At 31.0% G+C, this 18,582-nt stretch overlaps 1 protein-coding gene and 1 long non-coding RNA gene across 2 annotated transcripts; both read right to left on the reverse strand.

Moving 5' to 3' along the window:
- Positions 1 to 2,164: 2,164 nt before the first annotated feature.
- Positions 2,165 to 3,755, reverse strand: LOC108466667 (uncharacterized). Its single transcript, XM_017767045.2, has 3 exons — positions 3,566 to 3,755; positions 3,118 to 3,444; positions 2,165 to 2,522 (listed from the first exon to the last, which is right to left on the reverse strand). The coding sequence occupies exons 1-3, from the start codon at positions 3,627 to 3,629 to the stop codon at positions 2,374 to 2,376; spliced, it is 540 nt and encodes a 179-aa protein (XP_017622534.1). The 5' UTR covers positions 3,630 to 3,755; the 3' UTR covers positions 2,165 to 2,373.
- A 10,963-nt stretch (positions 3,756 to 14,718) lies between these two features.
- Positions 14,719 to 17,216, reverse strand: LOC128289399 (uncharacterized). The gene is made up of 3 exons (XR_008279053.1): positions 17,097 to 17,216; positions 16,541 to 16,624; positions 14,719 to 15,180 (listed from the first exon to the last, which is right to left on the reverse strand). It is a non-coding gene; the product is annotated as an uncharacterized LOC128289399 (long non-coding RNA).
- Positions 17,217 to 18,582: the final 1,366 nt, after the last annotated feature.

Here is an 18,582-nt window from a genome sequence, read left to right on the forward strand (position 1 = left end):
CAACCAAAAATTATGAAAATTTTATGGTAAAAAGATATGTGAATCTAGTTTCTGGGAAAATTCATGGATCTTAATTTGGAGTTCTTTAGCTCAAGATAAAAATAATTTAGTGACTATGACACAGATGGACAGCTTGAATATTCACATAAATAGATAGTGAAAATTATAGATAATGTTACTTACAAGTGTGTTGTTTATACTAAGGATGTGGATGGAGAGGAGGAGGAGGAAAATATACAAAAATATATGAATGAATCGTGTATAAATTGATTACATGCCCGATTATAATCGATAAGTGTTGAATTAGAAACGATATAATGTTTTACTTGGAATATTTATATTATGAAATTATGATTATCGCTATAATACAAAAATCGAACTTGTGAGTTTATATAACTAAATTTAGTGACCATTTGTTAATATTATTAAATTTCAATATTATTTTATGAATGGTGATTAATATTTATGTATGTTAATTGTTGAAAATAAGTAAATTATGTACAAAAGTTATGAAATTAAACCGAGAATTTGGAGGAACGAACGCAGGAAATGAGTACAATCTTTCAGTGAAAAAGATGAATTGACGGTAAATTACCCAAGTAAACTGAGATTCAATATTTGTTGCGAATTCTCGTGTTTGCTTTCCGTTTAGCTCCTACGAGCTTCCGTTAACTCATATAAGTTTCAGTTAACCCTTTTGGGGTTTCATTCACTCGATGAGCTTGATTAGCCAAGACTTCCGTTTAGCACTTATGTGCTTTAGTTAGCCTCCGGGCTTCCGTTTAGCACTTATGTGCTTCAGTTAGCCTCCGGGCTGCCGTTTAGCACTTATATGCTTCAGCTAGATTTCGGGCTTCAGATCACGATGTACTCAAATCCGTAAGTTGTTCCTTGGATGGACAAGTTGGTAAGTCGTAAATGTAACATGTGGAAAAAGAAATGTAAGTAATGTTATCATTATTATTATTGAGCTCAATTATGTGATTTTATCATTCAGAGATTGTGTTTGACAATATATGTTAGTAAATTATGAGTATGTGAATCAAAGTGACAGAATTTAAACACCTAATGAGGTTGAGCTGATTCACACGAATTTGTCATTTGAAATTGTGATTGACAGGAAGAAACAGTGAATTACATGCTTATCAATGGTTACACATAATTATCTGAAAAACAAGAAAAATGGCGGTTATTGATATATGGAAATGTAAGACATTGATATATGAATGTGGAATATGTTTGATAAATGTGTTCATTCTTAACAATGGAATTATGTACTTCATGTGTGCTATTTGCATAAAGATGATATTTCAAATACTTTGGTGAGTAAAGCGTAAATATGAAATAGTATGAAATCGAGACAAGTTGTTATGAAAATATATTTAAATTATTTGTAAGTGTTTTTGTACTCTTCGGTAATGCCTCGTATTCTATTCCGGCGACGGATACGGGTAGGGGGTGTTACATGTGTTCCCAAAGTTTTTCAAAGTTTTTTAAAATTGATTTCCTTCGTAGAATTTATAATTTTTTATGATAAATTTAGTAATATTTTTAGTTTAATACTTTAATTTAGTAAACTAATATAAAGTAGTATCTAAATATTAATTTGATAAAAAAAAGTGTTTAATAATTGCAATATCTAAATATAAATGGTATCTAAATATTATTTAGGTAAAAATAAAGTTAAAAAATTATAATATCTAATACAAATTGAACATTTAACTTATTTTATTTTCTCTAAATTCATGTAATTAAGATTATCCATAATTTAAAAATACCTTGTTAAAAATACCTTACGACGTACCATCATGCCTAGACCTCGATCTAGCCCTAGCCTAAAAGAAAACTTGCATGAATCTGATCCTAAAAGTTTTTAGAGAATTCGATCTCAATTTTTTTAAAGAATTAACTTGAACTTTTCATGACCCAAGTTTAGAACAAATAAAATCTTAATAGATCGTGTCGGGTCAAACCCTGCCGATTTTGATTTTCTTGCCATCCCTACTTATACTATTTAATATATCTTAAATTTTTTTAAAGAATTCGACCTTAATATTTTTAAAGAATTAACTCAACTTAATTTACTCTGAACTTAATTTTAAAACAAATCAAGCATTAACAGATTGGATCGGGTCAAAATCCGTCAATAAAATAGTAAAATAAATTTATAATAAATAGAAGACACATATTATTATAATTTAACAAATGAATGTCCAATCCAATAAACCCACCCTGAAAATTCTTAAATACAAATATATTCTCTTTCTCAAGTATTCCTCAAAACCAATTCACATATGGAAATGAAGTAATTGTGAATTGTGATGAAATCATATTATTGAAGTAAAAAAAAAAAATAAAAGAAAGCAATTTAGATCACCACATGGGGGCAGGGGCAGGGGCTTCAACGGCTGTTGCTTGGCTAGAAACAGGGCCAGGGGCAACACCGGAGCTCAATATAAGCTCCACCATGCTCCGCCGTGGGTTCGATCGCTGAGCGTTGCAAAGATCAGGCAAAAATACACCTGCAAACAAAAGGTTACAATATTAAACAAATTTGAGGGGCTAAAGCGAAAAATCTTAAATTAAAAATGTTTAAATTAAATTATCAAGTTTTTAAAAGAATTAAAATTATACCTAAATTGAATGTTTTAATTTTGGAAAGAACTTAAAAAGCAATTTACCCAAGTTGCTTTGGCTACGTCCATTTTAGCCATTTAGGATTATCAAGTTAGATAATTTCAAATTACTTTTTCAATTTATTTTGAGATTGAATTATTTCTTATTCGAATTGTTAACTTCTTAATGTCAAATCGAATAGGGTCAAGTTTGGGTTTGAGTTAATATGTTGAGTTTTTAGGTTTGAGTTCAAAATTGACAAATCTAAACTATGATTGTTGGAACCGAACTAATTCAATTGATTGAGTTAATTGAATTAGGAACTTGCCGATATACTAGTTTGGACAAAAATTGAACCGACTTTGAATTGGATTTCATTTTAAGCAAACCCTTTGGAGCCAATGAATCCAAGCTAAAAATTTGTTGAAACCAGAATCGATTATCGTATTGGTTCGATCACTGTACGATTTTAATAATAATACGTAGGTAGCAAATTCATACCTTCTCCGGCGGCCAAGTTGAAGTAAAGGTCAACAATATTGGGACACTTCTGGTAACAAGCAGGGGTACAAAGCTTGGCGGTGAATTGTTGATCGAGAAGAGAATCTGATGAAATGCCGACGGAGTTTCTATCGGCGCCACATGCAGCAACACATTCGTCAGTCTCGATATACTCCGCCATCCTCTCCACCACAACCTCCGACGTCCGGCATTGATACTGGACGTCGCCGTCTTTCTTCACCGCCGTTTCCAACACACATCTTTTCCCCGATGAGGCTATCGAAAACGCGCACAAGTCTTTCGGCAAATCTTCACAAATCATCTCAGCTGCCAAAAAGACAACAAAAACCATTAAAATCAAATAAACAAAACAGGGTTTTAAGAAACTCCATGGATTGATCATAAAATGGAAATGAACTAATGAAGAAGGTGTTTGATGGATAGATACCTAGAGAAGAGTGGAGGAGAAGAGAAGAAATGAAGAGAACAATGGGGAATTTGAGAGAAGCCATTGTTGATAATGGATTTGATCAAATAAATTTAATGGGTTTGTTTGAATTGAGATGGAGAAATCAATGAGTGAAACAGGAAGGCATCTTTGTGATGTATATATAGAGAGAGCAAAGCACCAGCTTCGTTTCCTTAAGCTAGTTTCCATAGTTGAATGACGCGTTTGGAAGTTTACCGGTCTTTATTTGAATTTCTTGGTTGGTACTTTAGTTTTTAACAAGTCCCTTTACTCTTCACCAATTCAAAATTTAGTCCCTTTACTTTTCAAATTTTAAAATTCAAGTCCAATTGTTAATACTTTTGAAATAGAAAAAGGAAACTCACTTCATAGCTATGTAAATAAAAAAATGAGATCATCGATTTTTTATTTAACTGGAGTTGAATTATCAATTCAATAATAAATAAACGAAAAATATAATCATAACAGATTAAACTATCGGAATTTTAGTTTCGATTTTCGATTAAACCTTTTTTGGGTAAATAACATTTTGGATAATTTAATTTACCATCAATGAAATTAATTTTATCAAATTGGAATACTAAATTATTTTAAGGAGTTTAGAGATGAGTCATAAAATTTTAGGTGTAGCAGTGTAATTTTTTCATTATATTAATTTGTAATTTCGTATTGAGAGGACTAAGCCCATTTTTTGTCCGTAATTTTTTTTTCAAAAGGATAACAATCCATAATCCTTTCCCTAACCCATAAATAAGAGGATAATTTATTTCAGTACACTCGAACCCACGTCCTCCTGTATTAACAGCAATATCTATACCTATTGAGCTAAGACTCAATCGGCATTTCTTACCTCTAATTTCATGAACCAATTATATTAAATTTTAATTTTCGAATCAATTGTAGTTATTTTTTATTTATATATTTTTACTACTTGGTTAATACATGTACTCTAGTGTTTAGTTTTAATCTAAATAATTCCTTTCAAAAAGAATAAATTAATTTAAATAACCAATTTTAATAAAATTAATTAAAAATTTACAAAATTTTCACTTGATGTTAGACAAATTTTTAACTAAACATCAAAAAACGTGTTTTATTTTCCTTGATGATTAATTAGATTTCTTAATTTTGTTTCTAGAATATTAAAGTTTGAACTTTGAATAACTAGTCAACATGTCTCCATTGGCTCAATGCCTAATATTGGTGGGGGATATTTTTCAATTAATATTACTACTCCCAAAATTCCACGGTCCGCTTAAAAAAACAGCATACCAAAGGTAAGCATTTCTTTTTTTTTTTTTTTTGCCAATAAAAACGAAGATAGTGAATCACGATAGTTAGGTGAGATAATAAAAATCTTTTCTACTTTAATTAGTGGTTGAACTATCAATTTTTATATTAAGTATGAAGTACATTTAAAATTCGTGACTAAATCCACTCTTTTAATGAGCTTACAAAATACGAAAAATTAATTAATAAACTCGCTCTAATGAAATACCGAAAAATTGGAAAAGAAAAACAAAAATAGTGGAAAAATAATTTTCCATATATATGCATCTTAATTAATCCCATATTTTTAGTGGATTGATATAGATTATAAAAGATTCATAATATCTTTTCGGTTAAATTATGTTTCAAGTCTTTGTATTTTTTATATTTAGAATTTAGTCCTTCAACCTTTTAGATTTAAAATATATGTCTAATTGTTAATATTTTAAATTCAAATATTTTACAATGTCATTTCTTTTGTTACATGATTACCCAATAAGTGTTTTTATTATTTCTAAATGTTACATCGTCAAATTTAACAGAATAATTTTAACGGTATTAACAGTTGAATATAAACTTTTAAATATAACAAATAAAGGGACTAAATTCTAATAAATTTAAAGTAAATAAATTAAATTTCAAATATATAAAAAAATATAGAAACTTAAAACATATTTTAATGTTGTAAATATTAGATTATAATATTAGATTAAATGCTTCCAGATAATGTCTAATACCTAAATCACAAAAATTGAAGGTAATAATAATAAAATATTTTTTGAGTAATAATAAGACCATTACACATACACGTACATGACACGTTTATGAATTATTGACTTAATATTCGTCAATTTCTGTTAAATTAATAATAATGAAGCATTGACTTGTACTTTTCTTTTCTTTTCTTTTCTTTTCTTTTTTTTTTTTCACAATTTTCATTTAGAAAAAAATACTTTAAGACAAGGTCACGTTTCCTGTTAAATATTGAATAAATAAAATCATGGGTAAAAATATTATGGAAATTTTTGTATAAAAAGTCAGATCACATTTTACTATTTTTATTAAAAAATGAGTAAATTAGTCTTTGTGTGGTATCAAAGAATAAACTGATCGTTTCGTTAAAAAGTTTATTCGTTACTACCATTGAAAACTAGTCTATATACGTCAAAATGAGGTATTGCTATGTGTAATTATCTGGTTATTCTAGTTTTTAATAGTAGAAATAAATATACTTTTTAACAAAAATATCCGATTTGTTTTTTAATACAAGGGCTAAAATATAATTTCATTCTTAATACAAGGGGTTTAGGAGAAATTTACCCATAAATATGAAAGCTTGGAAGTGTTGTTGGAAAGTTCAAACTCATCAGCACCCTTTGAATGACATTGTCACCTATAAATGCCACCTATATACATATAGTCATAGATAGGTAATTGATTAATTATTTAGTATTGGTAAAAAGCCAAAGAAGTTTCAATTTGCTTCCTAAATTTGGAGTCTTTGCTACGCTATGACCAGAGTCTCTTGAAGCTTTCAAGGAAATTATGTGAATGATAATTGCATTTGCCAACGTCATCTCAAATCTTCTTTATTTTATTTTATTTTGTATATAATTAAGGTATATTTTATGTTAATTTTACAGTTTATAAAATTTAATTCTTTCTGAGTAAGGGTGATATCGATTTAGTTCGGTTAGATTTTTGGATCATTTAAATTGCTTGTCATAATTTAACTTAGTTCAATTCGATTTTCGAGTTTTCCATGTTAATTATTGGTTTTAGATTTTTTCAAATTTATTATAACAAAATAAATTTTATTTTATGGTTTTGAATATCAATGAATAAAATTTTAAAGTTTTTCTTAAATATTTTTAAAACGTAAAATTTTTAAGAATTTTAAGTTAATTTCATTATTGTAAACATAAAACATTTATTTTATATCATAAAAATTAAAATTATTTATATATTCAATAAAAATAAAATTTAATTTAATTTTGGGTAATCATAATTTCTAAATTTGAATTTTATAAACCCTTCAAACATTTTGATTCGAGTTGGTTTTACGTTTTTTTCTCAATCCTATTTCAAAATTCATAATTATTTTTCCAAATAATATTATCACTTAAATTCTCTTTAAAATGCAATATGTCTATGCCTTTATTTTGTGATTGATTTGCTCAAGTGTGAAGTTGGTATAGCTAATGAATGATAATAATTAATAATGATAGTAACAATGATGTATCTTTGTGCTTGTCGCCACTTAGGTACAAAATTACTCTAATCCCTAAGAAGTTGGACATTTGTAAAAGTTGGGAGATAGAGTTATTTTGTCGTCTACATGTTTTGATTGTTTCCAACGTAAAAGAATTGAGTTGTTGTCTACATTTTAAAATTTGTAAATCAGAATTTAGTATTTATATTTTTATTTTTAGGAATTATATTTTTGTATTGTTAAAATTATTAAATTTAAATTTAATAGTTAATTCTGTTAAAACTTTTTTTAGATTTAAGTTCATTATAATGTTATTTTTTATAGGGTTACCAAGTGTATTAATTTTAAAATGTCATACTAATATATTTAACAAAAAAAAACAGTATTAACAATTGAACTTGAATTTTGAAATTTGAAAAGTAAAAGACTAAATTCCCGAAGGGATAAATATCAAAAACTATACATGAGCTTTGATTTGGTGTGATTTTATACATAAAATTTTGATTTGATTCAATTTTCACAAAGCATTAACAACATTATCGAATTAGCACCATTTTACGTTGATATTGATCCAATATGAAAATAGATGTATATGCTCATTTCCTTAAATTTGTATAATTGAATCAAAATCAAAATTTTATGTATATATAAGAACCACAATTCAAATTTCATAAGTATAATTACACCAAATCAGAGTTCATGTATAAATTTGATATTTATCCCATTACTGAATATAAAAATACATTGACTAAATTTTCATACCTACATCTTGATAAATTCAGAGAAACTTAATCAGTATTGGAAACAACATACCTTCTTAACCTTTCTTGATAAATTCAACATCTTGAATATTTGAATTTCTTATACTTATCTTTGGCGGATACCTTCATGCTGGCAGTGATATAATTTCATGTTTACACGCCTCATATCATTCTTACCGTATCATCATTCATTCAACTACTTGACTAACTTCAGTTCTTGACAGACGATACAACCTTCCTTTTCTCTTCAGACACTTTCAACGATAATTCCAGAACAGATAATTGCAGACACTATTGTTGGCAGATATCACTTAGTGTTCATACCTTTGGCAAATACCCATATTGTCTTTGCTAAATCAAATCTTAATTCAGACTATACCTTGATTCAACCCAATCCATACTCATACTTATGAGGAACCCTCCAGATTCGTCCAGAAGAATGTTGCACATCTTCATTACAGGCACAAGATATTCAATATAATGAATAACTTAGATTCCATCAGAGCTCAGTACAAGACGTAATACTATTCAGATACAATGAATATCAAGTAACTCAAAATTGCACCTTAATAGCATAATAGCTCAAATTGACAAACTCTTATTTCGAATACATCCACATACCATATTGATAGAAAACCACGATGAATATTCTCTTTGAACATATTAAATCTTACATCTTTACTAGAAACTTCCTTTAAAACTTATTCAATTTATATCACAAAACCTTTCACTCTATCTTTAGACAAATCATATCCTCGACAGAGTCTTACCAGAGTACGCCACCAGAGCTAGACATATTACGCCACAAAGGCTACAGAATACATTATACAAGCTAACAGAATACGCCACACAGGCTAAAAGAATACGCCACAAGAGCTAGATCAAAATGTCGTGAAGGCCAAATCATAGTACTCCATGAAGGCTAATAGAATGCCACCCAAGCACCCTATGGTTGCCGTGTTTACAATATAGATTTGCTTAAACTCATAGCGCTTAAGGTTTGTCCATTATCGCCTTGGGACACGCACAGAACCCCAATCGATAAATGCTGCTCAATAGGTTTTTTTCAGAAATGTGCCATGGCCATAGACTTTTGTTGGGTTTTTCACACAGGAAGAAAAACAGAACTAATTTATCCGGATAAAATATGAAGCTCTTGTTGAAGCTAAAGCAACAAAGTAATAATTTCGGATAAAATATAAAATAAGTTTGAGATGTAAAGAAATGAGAGTTGCAAGGAAAGCAACCAAAAACAACAGAAGCAAAAAGGATGAGAAAACTAAGAGAACAAGAATCGACTATTCTCTTTTTGTAACACCCCTAACCCGTATTCGCTGCCAGAACAGGGTTTCGGAGCATTACTACAATTTACAGATCACTAAAAAAAATTTAAATACTTACCGATTCAATGCATCATATAAATAAATATATTACCATTCAATCAACAGTTTGACACTTGTATAAGCATCAAACAGCAACATTGTTAGTATGCTTGCACATATCTCATATAAATTTAACATTGATATATCTATTTTCTCGACATATCGCACTTGAGTTTAATAATAGTCTCAACTTACATAATTTCTTTGTATCAACATATCAAAGATAATCATATATGTACATGTCATGAAACATATCATGCTCTTACCGTTTCTTCATAAGCATATATCATTCATTTCATTATATCAATATTTCATGCTCCATCATTTTCATATATTTTATGTATATTTATTCGGTAATAGCTTATATCAAACTTAACATAAATTATATTCCATGTACTTATACTTATTTCGTTTATCTATCTTCATAATTATTTCATATAACCATTCGTCATCGATACATATTACACGAATATCAATTGTTCAATGAGATGTTAGAGTGTCTCCTATCCACGGTCTTATTTATCTTTGACATGATGCCATAGTGTCTTTCAACTATGGTCTTACTCATTTTCTGTCATGTTGCCATGGTATCTTTCAACCATGGTCTTGTTCATTTCATATCACGTTGCCATGGTATCTTTCAACCATGGTCTTACACATTTCATATCACTTTCAACCATGGTCTTACACATTTCATATCAGGTTGCCATGGTATCTTTCAACCATGGTCTTACACATTTCATATCAGACTGCCATGGTATCTTTCAACCATGGTCTTACACATTTCATATCAGGTTGCCATGGTATCTTTCAACCATGGTCTTACACATTTCATATCAGGCTGCCATGGTATCTTTTAACATGGTCTTACACATTTCATATCAGAGAGCACACTCCCGCGAACCTCATCTTTATAGTGGGATTACCACTCCAGGCTAAATCCCCTGTAATATAAACTCATAGAGTATTGTCGGGATTACCAGTCGGGCTAAATCCTAACGACAATTACTCTAATGAGCTTGGATTTGAATTACCAGTCCAAGGCTAAATTCAGACCCTAATTGGATTACCCGTCCGGCTAAATCCATTTTACACGTATTCTTCTGGAGGGCTATATCGAATAGGATCACCCGTCCTGCTAGATCCTTTTTACCGTCAATTCCTTTTCAGAGATCCATCGAATTTTCCTTTCATTCAACTAGGATTTATTTTCAATTTATATCGAGTATTATCAATATTTCATCAAATATCATGAATTGAACATTCAAATCATATTTTCATCACATAACCACATATTTCAATTATTTAAAATACAATTCAAGTTACACAAACTTACCTCATTGCTTGTTTGTGTTTATAATTTCGTTAATCCGATATATTTTCTTTTCCACGATTAAGTCTCATATTTGAGTCGTCCGGATCTTTATAAATAAATTTGATCATCATTTTCATTCATTTCATCTTCTAATGCATTTAATTAATGCTCTAGGCAAAATTACCATTTTGCCCCTAAACTTTTAATTAATGATAATTTCGTCCTTAGGGTCAGGAAAATAAAATTCTTGCAATTTAATCCTTATTTCCAGCTATTATTCTCATATATATTGATAACAGTCCATGAATTCTATAAAATATCAGAATTTTCCATAATTTCAACACTTTTCAATTTAATCCCTAAAACATGTTTTCCCCCGATCTTGAACTAAATTAATAATTTCATTCAATTTTGTAATTTAAATAATAAAATAATCCATTTCATGCAATTTGGTCATTTCTGACATTTTTACAAAATTACCCATAAAGTTTTACTTTTATTCAATTTAGTCCCTAAGCCTAAAATATGCAAATTAGCCATGCTTAATGAATATTCATATATGTTTTCCTCCTCCTCCTCTCCATTCCACATCCTTGATGTATGTAGCACACTTGTAAGTAACATTATCTATAATCTTTATTATTTACTTTTTATGAATATTCAAGCTGTCCATCTATGTCATAGTCACTGAATTATTTATATCTGGAGCTATAGGACTCCAAATTAAGATCCGATAATTTTCCCTGAAACTAGACTCATATATCTTCTTACCATAAAATTTTCAGAATTTTTGGTTTAGTCAATAAGTACAGTTTATTCTTTAAAGTTACCCCTATTCTGCTGTCTGACAGTTGTGACCCTTCTTCACTAAAAATTAATTATCTCCTTGTACAGAATTAGAATGATGTTCATATTTGTTTCTATTGAAAATAGACTCATTTAGGATTCTAAACATATAAATTTAATCCCCTAATTATTTTTATCCAATTTTTTTATGATTTTACAAATTCAGAACAGGGGAACCCGAAATCATTCTGACCTTGTCTCACAAAATTCATCATATCTCATGATTTAAAATTTCATTGCTTACATAATTTATTCTATAAGAAACTAGACTTAATAATCTTTAATTTCATATTTTATTCATCCTATAATTATATTTATAAAATTTTTGATGATTTTTCAAAGTTAGACTACTGCTGCTATACAAAACTATTTTAGTACAAGATATTAATTACCATGTTATAACATCCTTATTTTCTTTTTCTACACCATTTCTCATCACTTTCTCTTTTTTTTTCTTCACTAACATATTAAGAACATAGGACCTTATGTAAGATATCTCTACTATAACATTATTTCCATGCTTTATCAATAATAACAAACTTAAAAACATATTGAAATCTTGATGTACTTACCTTCAATCTTTAACTTGATTTTTCTCTCTCCTCCAGCTTCGATTTCTTGAATCCAACTTGATATTCTTGCTCCCCATCATCTCCTTGCTATCTTTCTCTCTTGATGGCTATGGAAATTCTTTCAATTTTTAGGTGAAAATAATGAATTTTTGGTGGAAGGACTAAATTGTAAAGAAAGCAAACTTCTTTTCTTCTTCTTATCTTACGTTAGTTTGCATGGGAAAGGAAATGTGTTAATAATTCTTCATCTTTCCTTCCTTTTATACTAAATAAATAATAATATAATAATAATAAACATCTCATAAAATATTAATAAAATAATATTTATCTAATTAATTAATTTAAAATATCATCAACATAATCATTACATTCTAGAATTCTCTCTCTTACTAATTGACCATTTTACCCTTCATGATCTTTTAGAATTCCATCCTTGAGTCATCACTTAATTTGGTAAAATTGTGATTTAGTCCCTCATAATTTTTTACCTATTCAATTTGGTCCTAATTCATCAATTTTTCTTGGTTTCTAGATCATTCCATCCTTAAAATATTTGCACCATTAGTCCTTCAACTTTTTTATATTTACACTTCAACCCCTTAAATTTTGAGTATTTACCCTTGTGCAACAAGACTTTTCTCATCTTTGCAATTTAGTCCTTTCTTGAATTAATATATCATAATACACTTCTCAATATTGACATCACTCAAAAATTCCCTTTTTGTCACTTTATTTCCTTATTTTACTATATCACGGATAATATTTTACTGTAAAAATTTTCGGGGTATTACACTTTTGATTAATTCATCAAATGTATGATGTACATATATAAAACTACAACAATATTTTTAACTTGTAGAAGTGAACAAACATTAAATACATCTTAATGATAACCTAGGACCTGTTTAAAACTGGAAAGTATTTGACCAACTCTATCCAGTCAAAAAGTTTTCTGTCATATCATATACAGGTCATCTGTTGCAAAAAAAACATACTTCATCCGGATAACATACGTACATTTGTAGTTGTTGTATTTCATCCGGGTAACATACATACTGTTGTTTGTTGCCACCTTTAACACTCCTCCTTGGCTATAAAACAACAGACTCCAATTTGCTTCTTCAAATACTGGAACCTAGTGGCAGCTAACGGCTTGGTCAAAATGTTTGCCAATTGAACTTTTGAGCAGCAATGGACCAAGTTGATCTCCTTTGACAACTCTGCCTCCCTCACAAAATGGTATTTGATTTTGAAATGCTTAGTTTTACCGTGAAACATAGGGTTCTTGGCAATTGCAACAGCTGACTGATTGTCAACTTTGATCTCAGTTGCTTCAGGTTCACCAGTATTCAAGTCATCCAACAGCTTTCTAAGCCAAATTGTTTGATTAACAACCCCAGCAGCTGCAATATACTCTGCTTCAGCTGTTGATTGAGCAGCAGTTTGTTGCTTCTATGAGCTCCAATTAAAAAATCCTGATCCTAGAGTGAAGAAGTATCCCGATGTACTTTTCATATCATCAACCGAGCCATCCCAATCACTGTCTGAATAATCGACCAGCTTCAGTTCCTCAACTCTCTCAAACTTCACACCATAGCCTAAGGTGCCTTTAACATACCTTAGGACTCTTTTAGCAACTTTAAAATGTGCAACATTGCAGCAGTGCATGAATCTCGATAGAAGACTAACAGCATACAAGATGTCTGGCCTTGTTGCTGTCAAGTAGAGTAGGCAACCAACCAAACTTCTATACTCCTTTTCATCTATTCGATCATGCTCATTGATGCTTGAGAGTTTCTCTCCTAGTGCAACAGGAGTGCTAACAGGCTTGCACTTTGACATGCTGAATTTACTTAAAACTTTCTGTGCAAATGCTTGCTGGCTTATGAAAATGCCAAGCTCATTCTGATTAACTTCCATACCAAGGAAGTAGGTCATCAAACCTAAATCAGTCATCTCGAACACATCTAGCATTTGCTTCTTAAAGTCTTCAATCAGCTCACCCTTGCAACTAGTAACCAATAAGTCATCCACATAAAGTGAGACTATCAACAAGGTTTCTTTCTCAGCCTTCTTCACATAGAGTGTAGGCTCACTTATGCTCTTCTCAAATCCAAGCTTCAACAGGTATGCATCAATCCTGTCATACCAGGCCCTTGGAGCCTGTTTTAGGCCATTCAATGCCTTTTTGAGCTTGTAAACCTTGTCTTCCTCACCAGGGACCTTGAAACCCTCAGCTATTTTATGAAGATTTCTTCATTGAGAAATCCATTTAGAAATGCTGACTTTACATCCAATTGATGCACTTTCCACTGTTTTTGAGCAGCTAAGGCAAACAATAGCCTTATGGTGTCTAACCTTGCAACAGGTGCAAAGGTTTCAAAATAATCAACACTGTGAAACCCCTCGCCCGCATCCGACGCCCGGACGGGGTTCGAGGTGCTACCTGACTTTTACTGACACTTTCATACTAAACAGGGCCATGAAATCTCAAATAATTAAAAACTTTTCTTTTCACATGCAATCTGTCCCTTATACGAGCTTACGAGGCCCAATACATGCATTCGGGGCGATTCGGGACCCAATCGAGAACTCATGAAAAACTTAGAAAAATCTCGTGCGTTAAGGCTTCACACGCCCATGTGCTCAGGCCGTGTGGCCAGAAATAGGCTAATTATCAAGCCTTTTGTCACTCTCACACCACATGCATAGATACATACTTATCCAATAACATACAACGTGACATAAATGAGCTCTTAAACATCTACAAACATGTTATGCTCAAGTTATTTTCTTATACAATAAATATTATAGAATTTGCCCATATCATTACCACATACTAGACATAACTATCATTACATCACAAACCATTCATGAAGCATTATTAACTATTTACCAATCACTTAATCCTGCATTAGTTACTAGCTCATCAATGAATCTCAATTCAATCTCTAGGCATACATGTTGTAAGCCACATCACAAGAGATAATAACATACATGCATAAGAATAATCATATGGGCCCATAATGTCATTAGCCGACATAGGCCAATTTACATGACTAATACTACCTTAATAACAAGCCAATGCCTTTGGCTAAATCATAATATTACATACTCACATTAAAACCCTATACATGCCATAGACTCGAATCACTTGAGTTTACTTACTCCGATAACGTTAACTCGATAGGGTGATGATATCTCTGATGGCCTCCAACCCGAGCTAACCTGGAAACTCTAGAAAACATGGGAAAGAAGGGGGGTAAGCTTTCGCTTAGTAAGTTCATATGAAAACAATAAGCAACTCATTAACTTGTTTTATCAATGTTTATAACATATTCTCAAGTTTACTACAAGCTGTCTTCCTGAGTAAAAGTCACTAAATTATTTATATCTGGAGCTACGAAACTCCGAATTAAGTTCCGTTAATTTTCCTGAAACTAGACTTATTTTCCTTTCTTCCATAAAATTTCCAGAATTTTTGGTTAAGCCAAATAGTACAGTTTATTAGTTAAAGTATCCCTGTTTCAGGGTATGACCACTCTGACCCCTATGCACTACAAACCGAATTTCTCCCTGTACAAAATTCCAACGACTATGCCGTTTATTTCCCATAAAATAGACTCAATAAGGAATCCATTCATGTAAGGTATAACTCTTAATAATTTTTGTACAATTTTGGTGAATTTCTACAGTTAGAACAGGGATCTCGAATTCATTCAGACCCTGTTTCACAAGAATTCAAATATCAAATAATATGGAATTCTTTTCTTTCTCTGTTTCTTTCATGTGAAAATAGACTCATTAAGCTTTAATCCCATATTTTATTCTGCCTCTAACTCATTTTCCACTATTTTTAGTGTATTTTCAAAGTTACACTACTGCAGTAACTCAAATCTGTCAAGGCTAAATTACTCATTCATGATCTTACCACCTTATCGTTGTTGTATCTATTTTCAACCCGAGGGTTAAGTACATACCTGTCCAAAATATCCATTTCACAATACTTACCAATACGTCACCTACATCTTAAGTGTTCTTCCATTCCACTAGAAATTTTACCCGTTGAACACATCGAATATAACTCGGATACATGGATAATTTGCACATAAGTGCCATATTTGTAGCCAAGCTACCATGTAACCCGCCCATAAGTGAACTCGGACTCAACTCAACGAGCTCGGGCGTCAGATCCGTAAGTGAACTCGGACTCAACTCAACGAGTTCGATGCCTAGTTACATCTCACGAACTCGGACTCAACTCAACGAGTTCGGACATTCCACATCCATAAGTGAACTCGGACTCAACTCAACGAGTTCGGATGCTCAACCATTCTAGTGACATGTCACTTATATCCTAATCTATTCCTAAGGTTCAAACGGATTTTCCTCGAACACGCCTCCTTGCTATCTTCCGTAAAATACCGAAACCAATACTCGGTAGCACTTTATATTTAACAAATAATACACTTAATTTGCATTTTATTCGAAAATAACCACAAAGCATATATTTCATAATAAAATTCAGCATAACATATAATTAACATCAATAACTTAAAAATAACCATTATGCTACCTTATTTACACATGAACTTACCTCGATACCACAAATGTGAAAAGGACGTACTCGTCCATAAATCGATTTCTTTCCGTTCTAGGTCCAAGTCTCAATTTTCATCATCTATAACATCACATTTAGCCTACCAATCAGTCACAATATTCATATGGGTCTAAAAATCATATTTTTACAAATTTTCATTTTGACCCCTAAACTTTTGCATATTTGCACTTTTGCCCCAATGCTCGTAAATTAATTTTTATTCAATTTATTTACTCCTTGAGTCTAGATGAACCATTTTCATAACTATAGCAACTCATAATTTCAACTATTTTACACATTTACAACTCATTTTACAACTTAGCAATTTACCCCTTTTTAAGGTATTTTCATGCAATTTCTTTCACAAAAGTTGTTTATTAGACAACTAGGACTCATAATCTTCCATAAAAACACAGCAAACAACACATTTACTCTCATGGTAAAACCCTAGACTCTTCATCATTTTGCAAAATAATCCCCTCTTATGAAAGCTTATGCTTTAGGGGTTCCAAAAATACAAAAATCATCAAGGAAAGACATTAAAATCACTTACAAGCAAGGGAAATATGTTGCTGAAATTTTCCAGCTTCAAAACCCTTTCTTTGCTGCATATTTCGGTGAAGGGGAAGAGAAAAATGATAGCTTTTTCTTTTCTTTTTTTTATTTGTTAATAATAAAACTATTTTGTCTAATTTTGACTTTTCAACTATTTTGTCTCCCATGGCCGGCCATCACACTTTCAATGGCCTAATTTCACTTTAAAGACCCCCAATTTAAGATAAAAGGCAATTTAACACCTTTAGGTATTAAAACACAACTTTTACTTTTTACGCGATTTAGTCCTTTTTCGAAATTGGACTAGAAATCGCTAAAATTAATATACCAAAATTAACATGCACTTATAAAATCATATTATAACACATAAAATAATACTAAAATAATTTTCTCTGGCCTCGGAATAGTGGTCCCGAAACCACTGTTCCGACTAGGCCCAAAATCGGGCTATTACATTTCTTCCCCCCTTTAGGGATTTTCGTCCCCGAAAATCTTACCAGAAAAAGTTGTTCTCTACTTTCACGAGTCACTTATATCTTTTTCTCACAACTTACAAAACAACTCCGCACAAGTTCATACTCAAGATTTCCTATAGCTTTTCCATAGTTGAGGTATAAACCTCGGAGCTCAATTTGAAACACTGGAGACTGACATTCTTGGAACCATAAACTTAGAAACATACAACTCAGTCATATCTGTTGAATAATATATCTGTACATACTAAAATAATCATGCAGACTTCCATCATCAATCTTTCACAATTCAACTTGCATCTCCTTTTTCCGGAAATGAGAGACATCCCGATCTGAAATTCATAATGTCTTTTCTCATTTTCTTCCCATTGTCATCATCGACAATAATAATCTCAATACATTTGATATTCGGCTTTACCCTATAGACAATTCGACATCCTTTGAACGAATAAACAAGATATCATTGTGAACTCAGACTCAATTCTCTCAGATACCCGAGTTTCTCAAGATCAAATCTTACTCAATTAATAGTAATAGAAACCGAAATCAAATCCTCCTGCAATTCCAAATTAAAAGTCGAATCATGTCAGTACTTGTTTAATTTACCACTTATAGCCACATTTCTATACTCGATCATCAACTGCTTAGAAACTTTACTAACATGAATCAAATGATTCCAACTTCATAGATGTGGTCTTTTTATTAATCAGATAACTATACTTATAACACCTCTCTAACAAGAGAAATCCAACTAATATGTTTCCATAACATACTTTCAAGAATAAAACCCCATCATTTCGATTGTATGCGACTACTTACCAAAGAACACGTAACGGTATTCTCGAACCGAGAATAAACTTAAATGCACATAACTCAGATTTACTTTTGTAGAATAACCATTCTTTACCCCGAAATTTTAAAGAAATCTCGACATCGAAATCCCCACACTTCTATGGTCGAGCCGAAGCTTAATCATAACAGATTCTAATATCGCAAGTCAAAGATTACTCG

This window comes from Gossypium arboreum, chromosome 2 (assembly GCF_025698485.1).
Source record: "Gossypium arboreum isolate Shixiya-1 chromosome 2, ASM2569848v2, whole genome shotgun sequence".
Classification (NCBI taxonomy): domain Eukaryota; kingdom Viridiplantae; phylum Streptophyta; class Magnoliopsida; order Malvales; family Malvaceae; genus Gossypium; species Gossypium arboreum.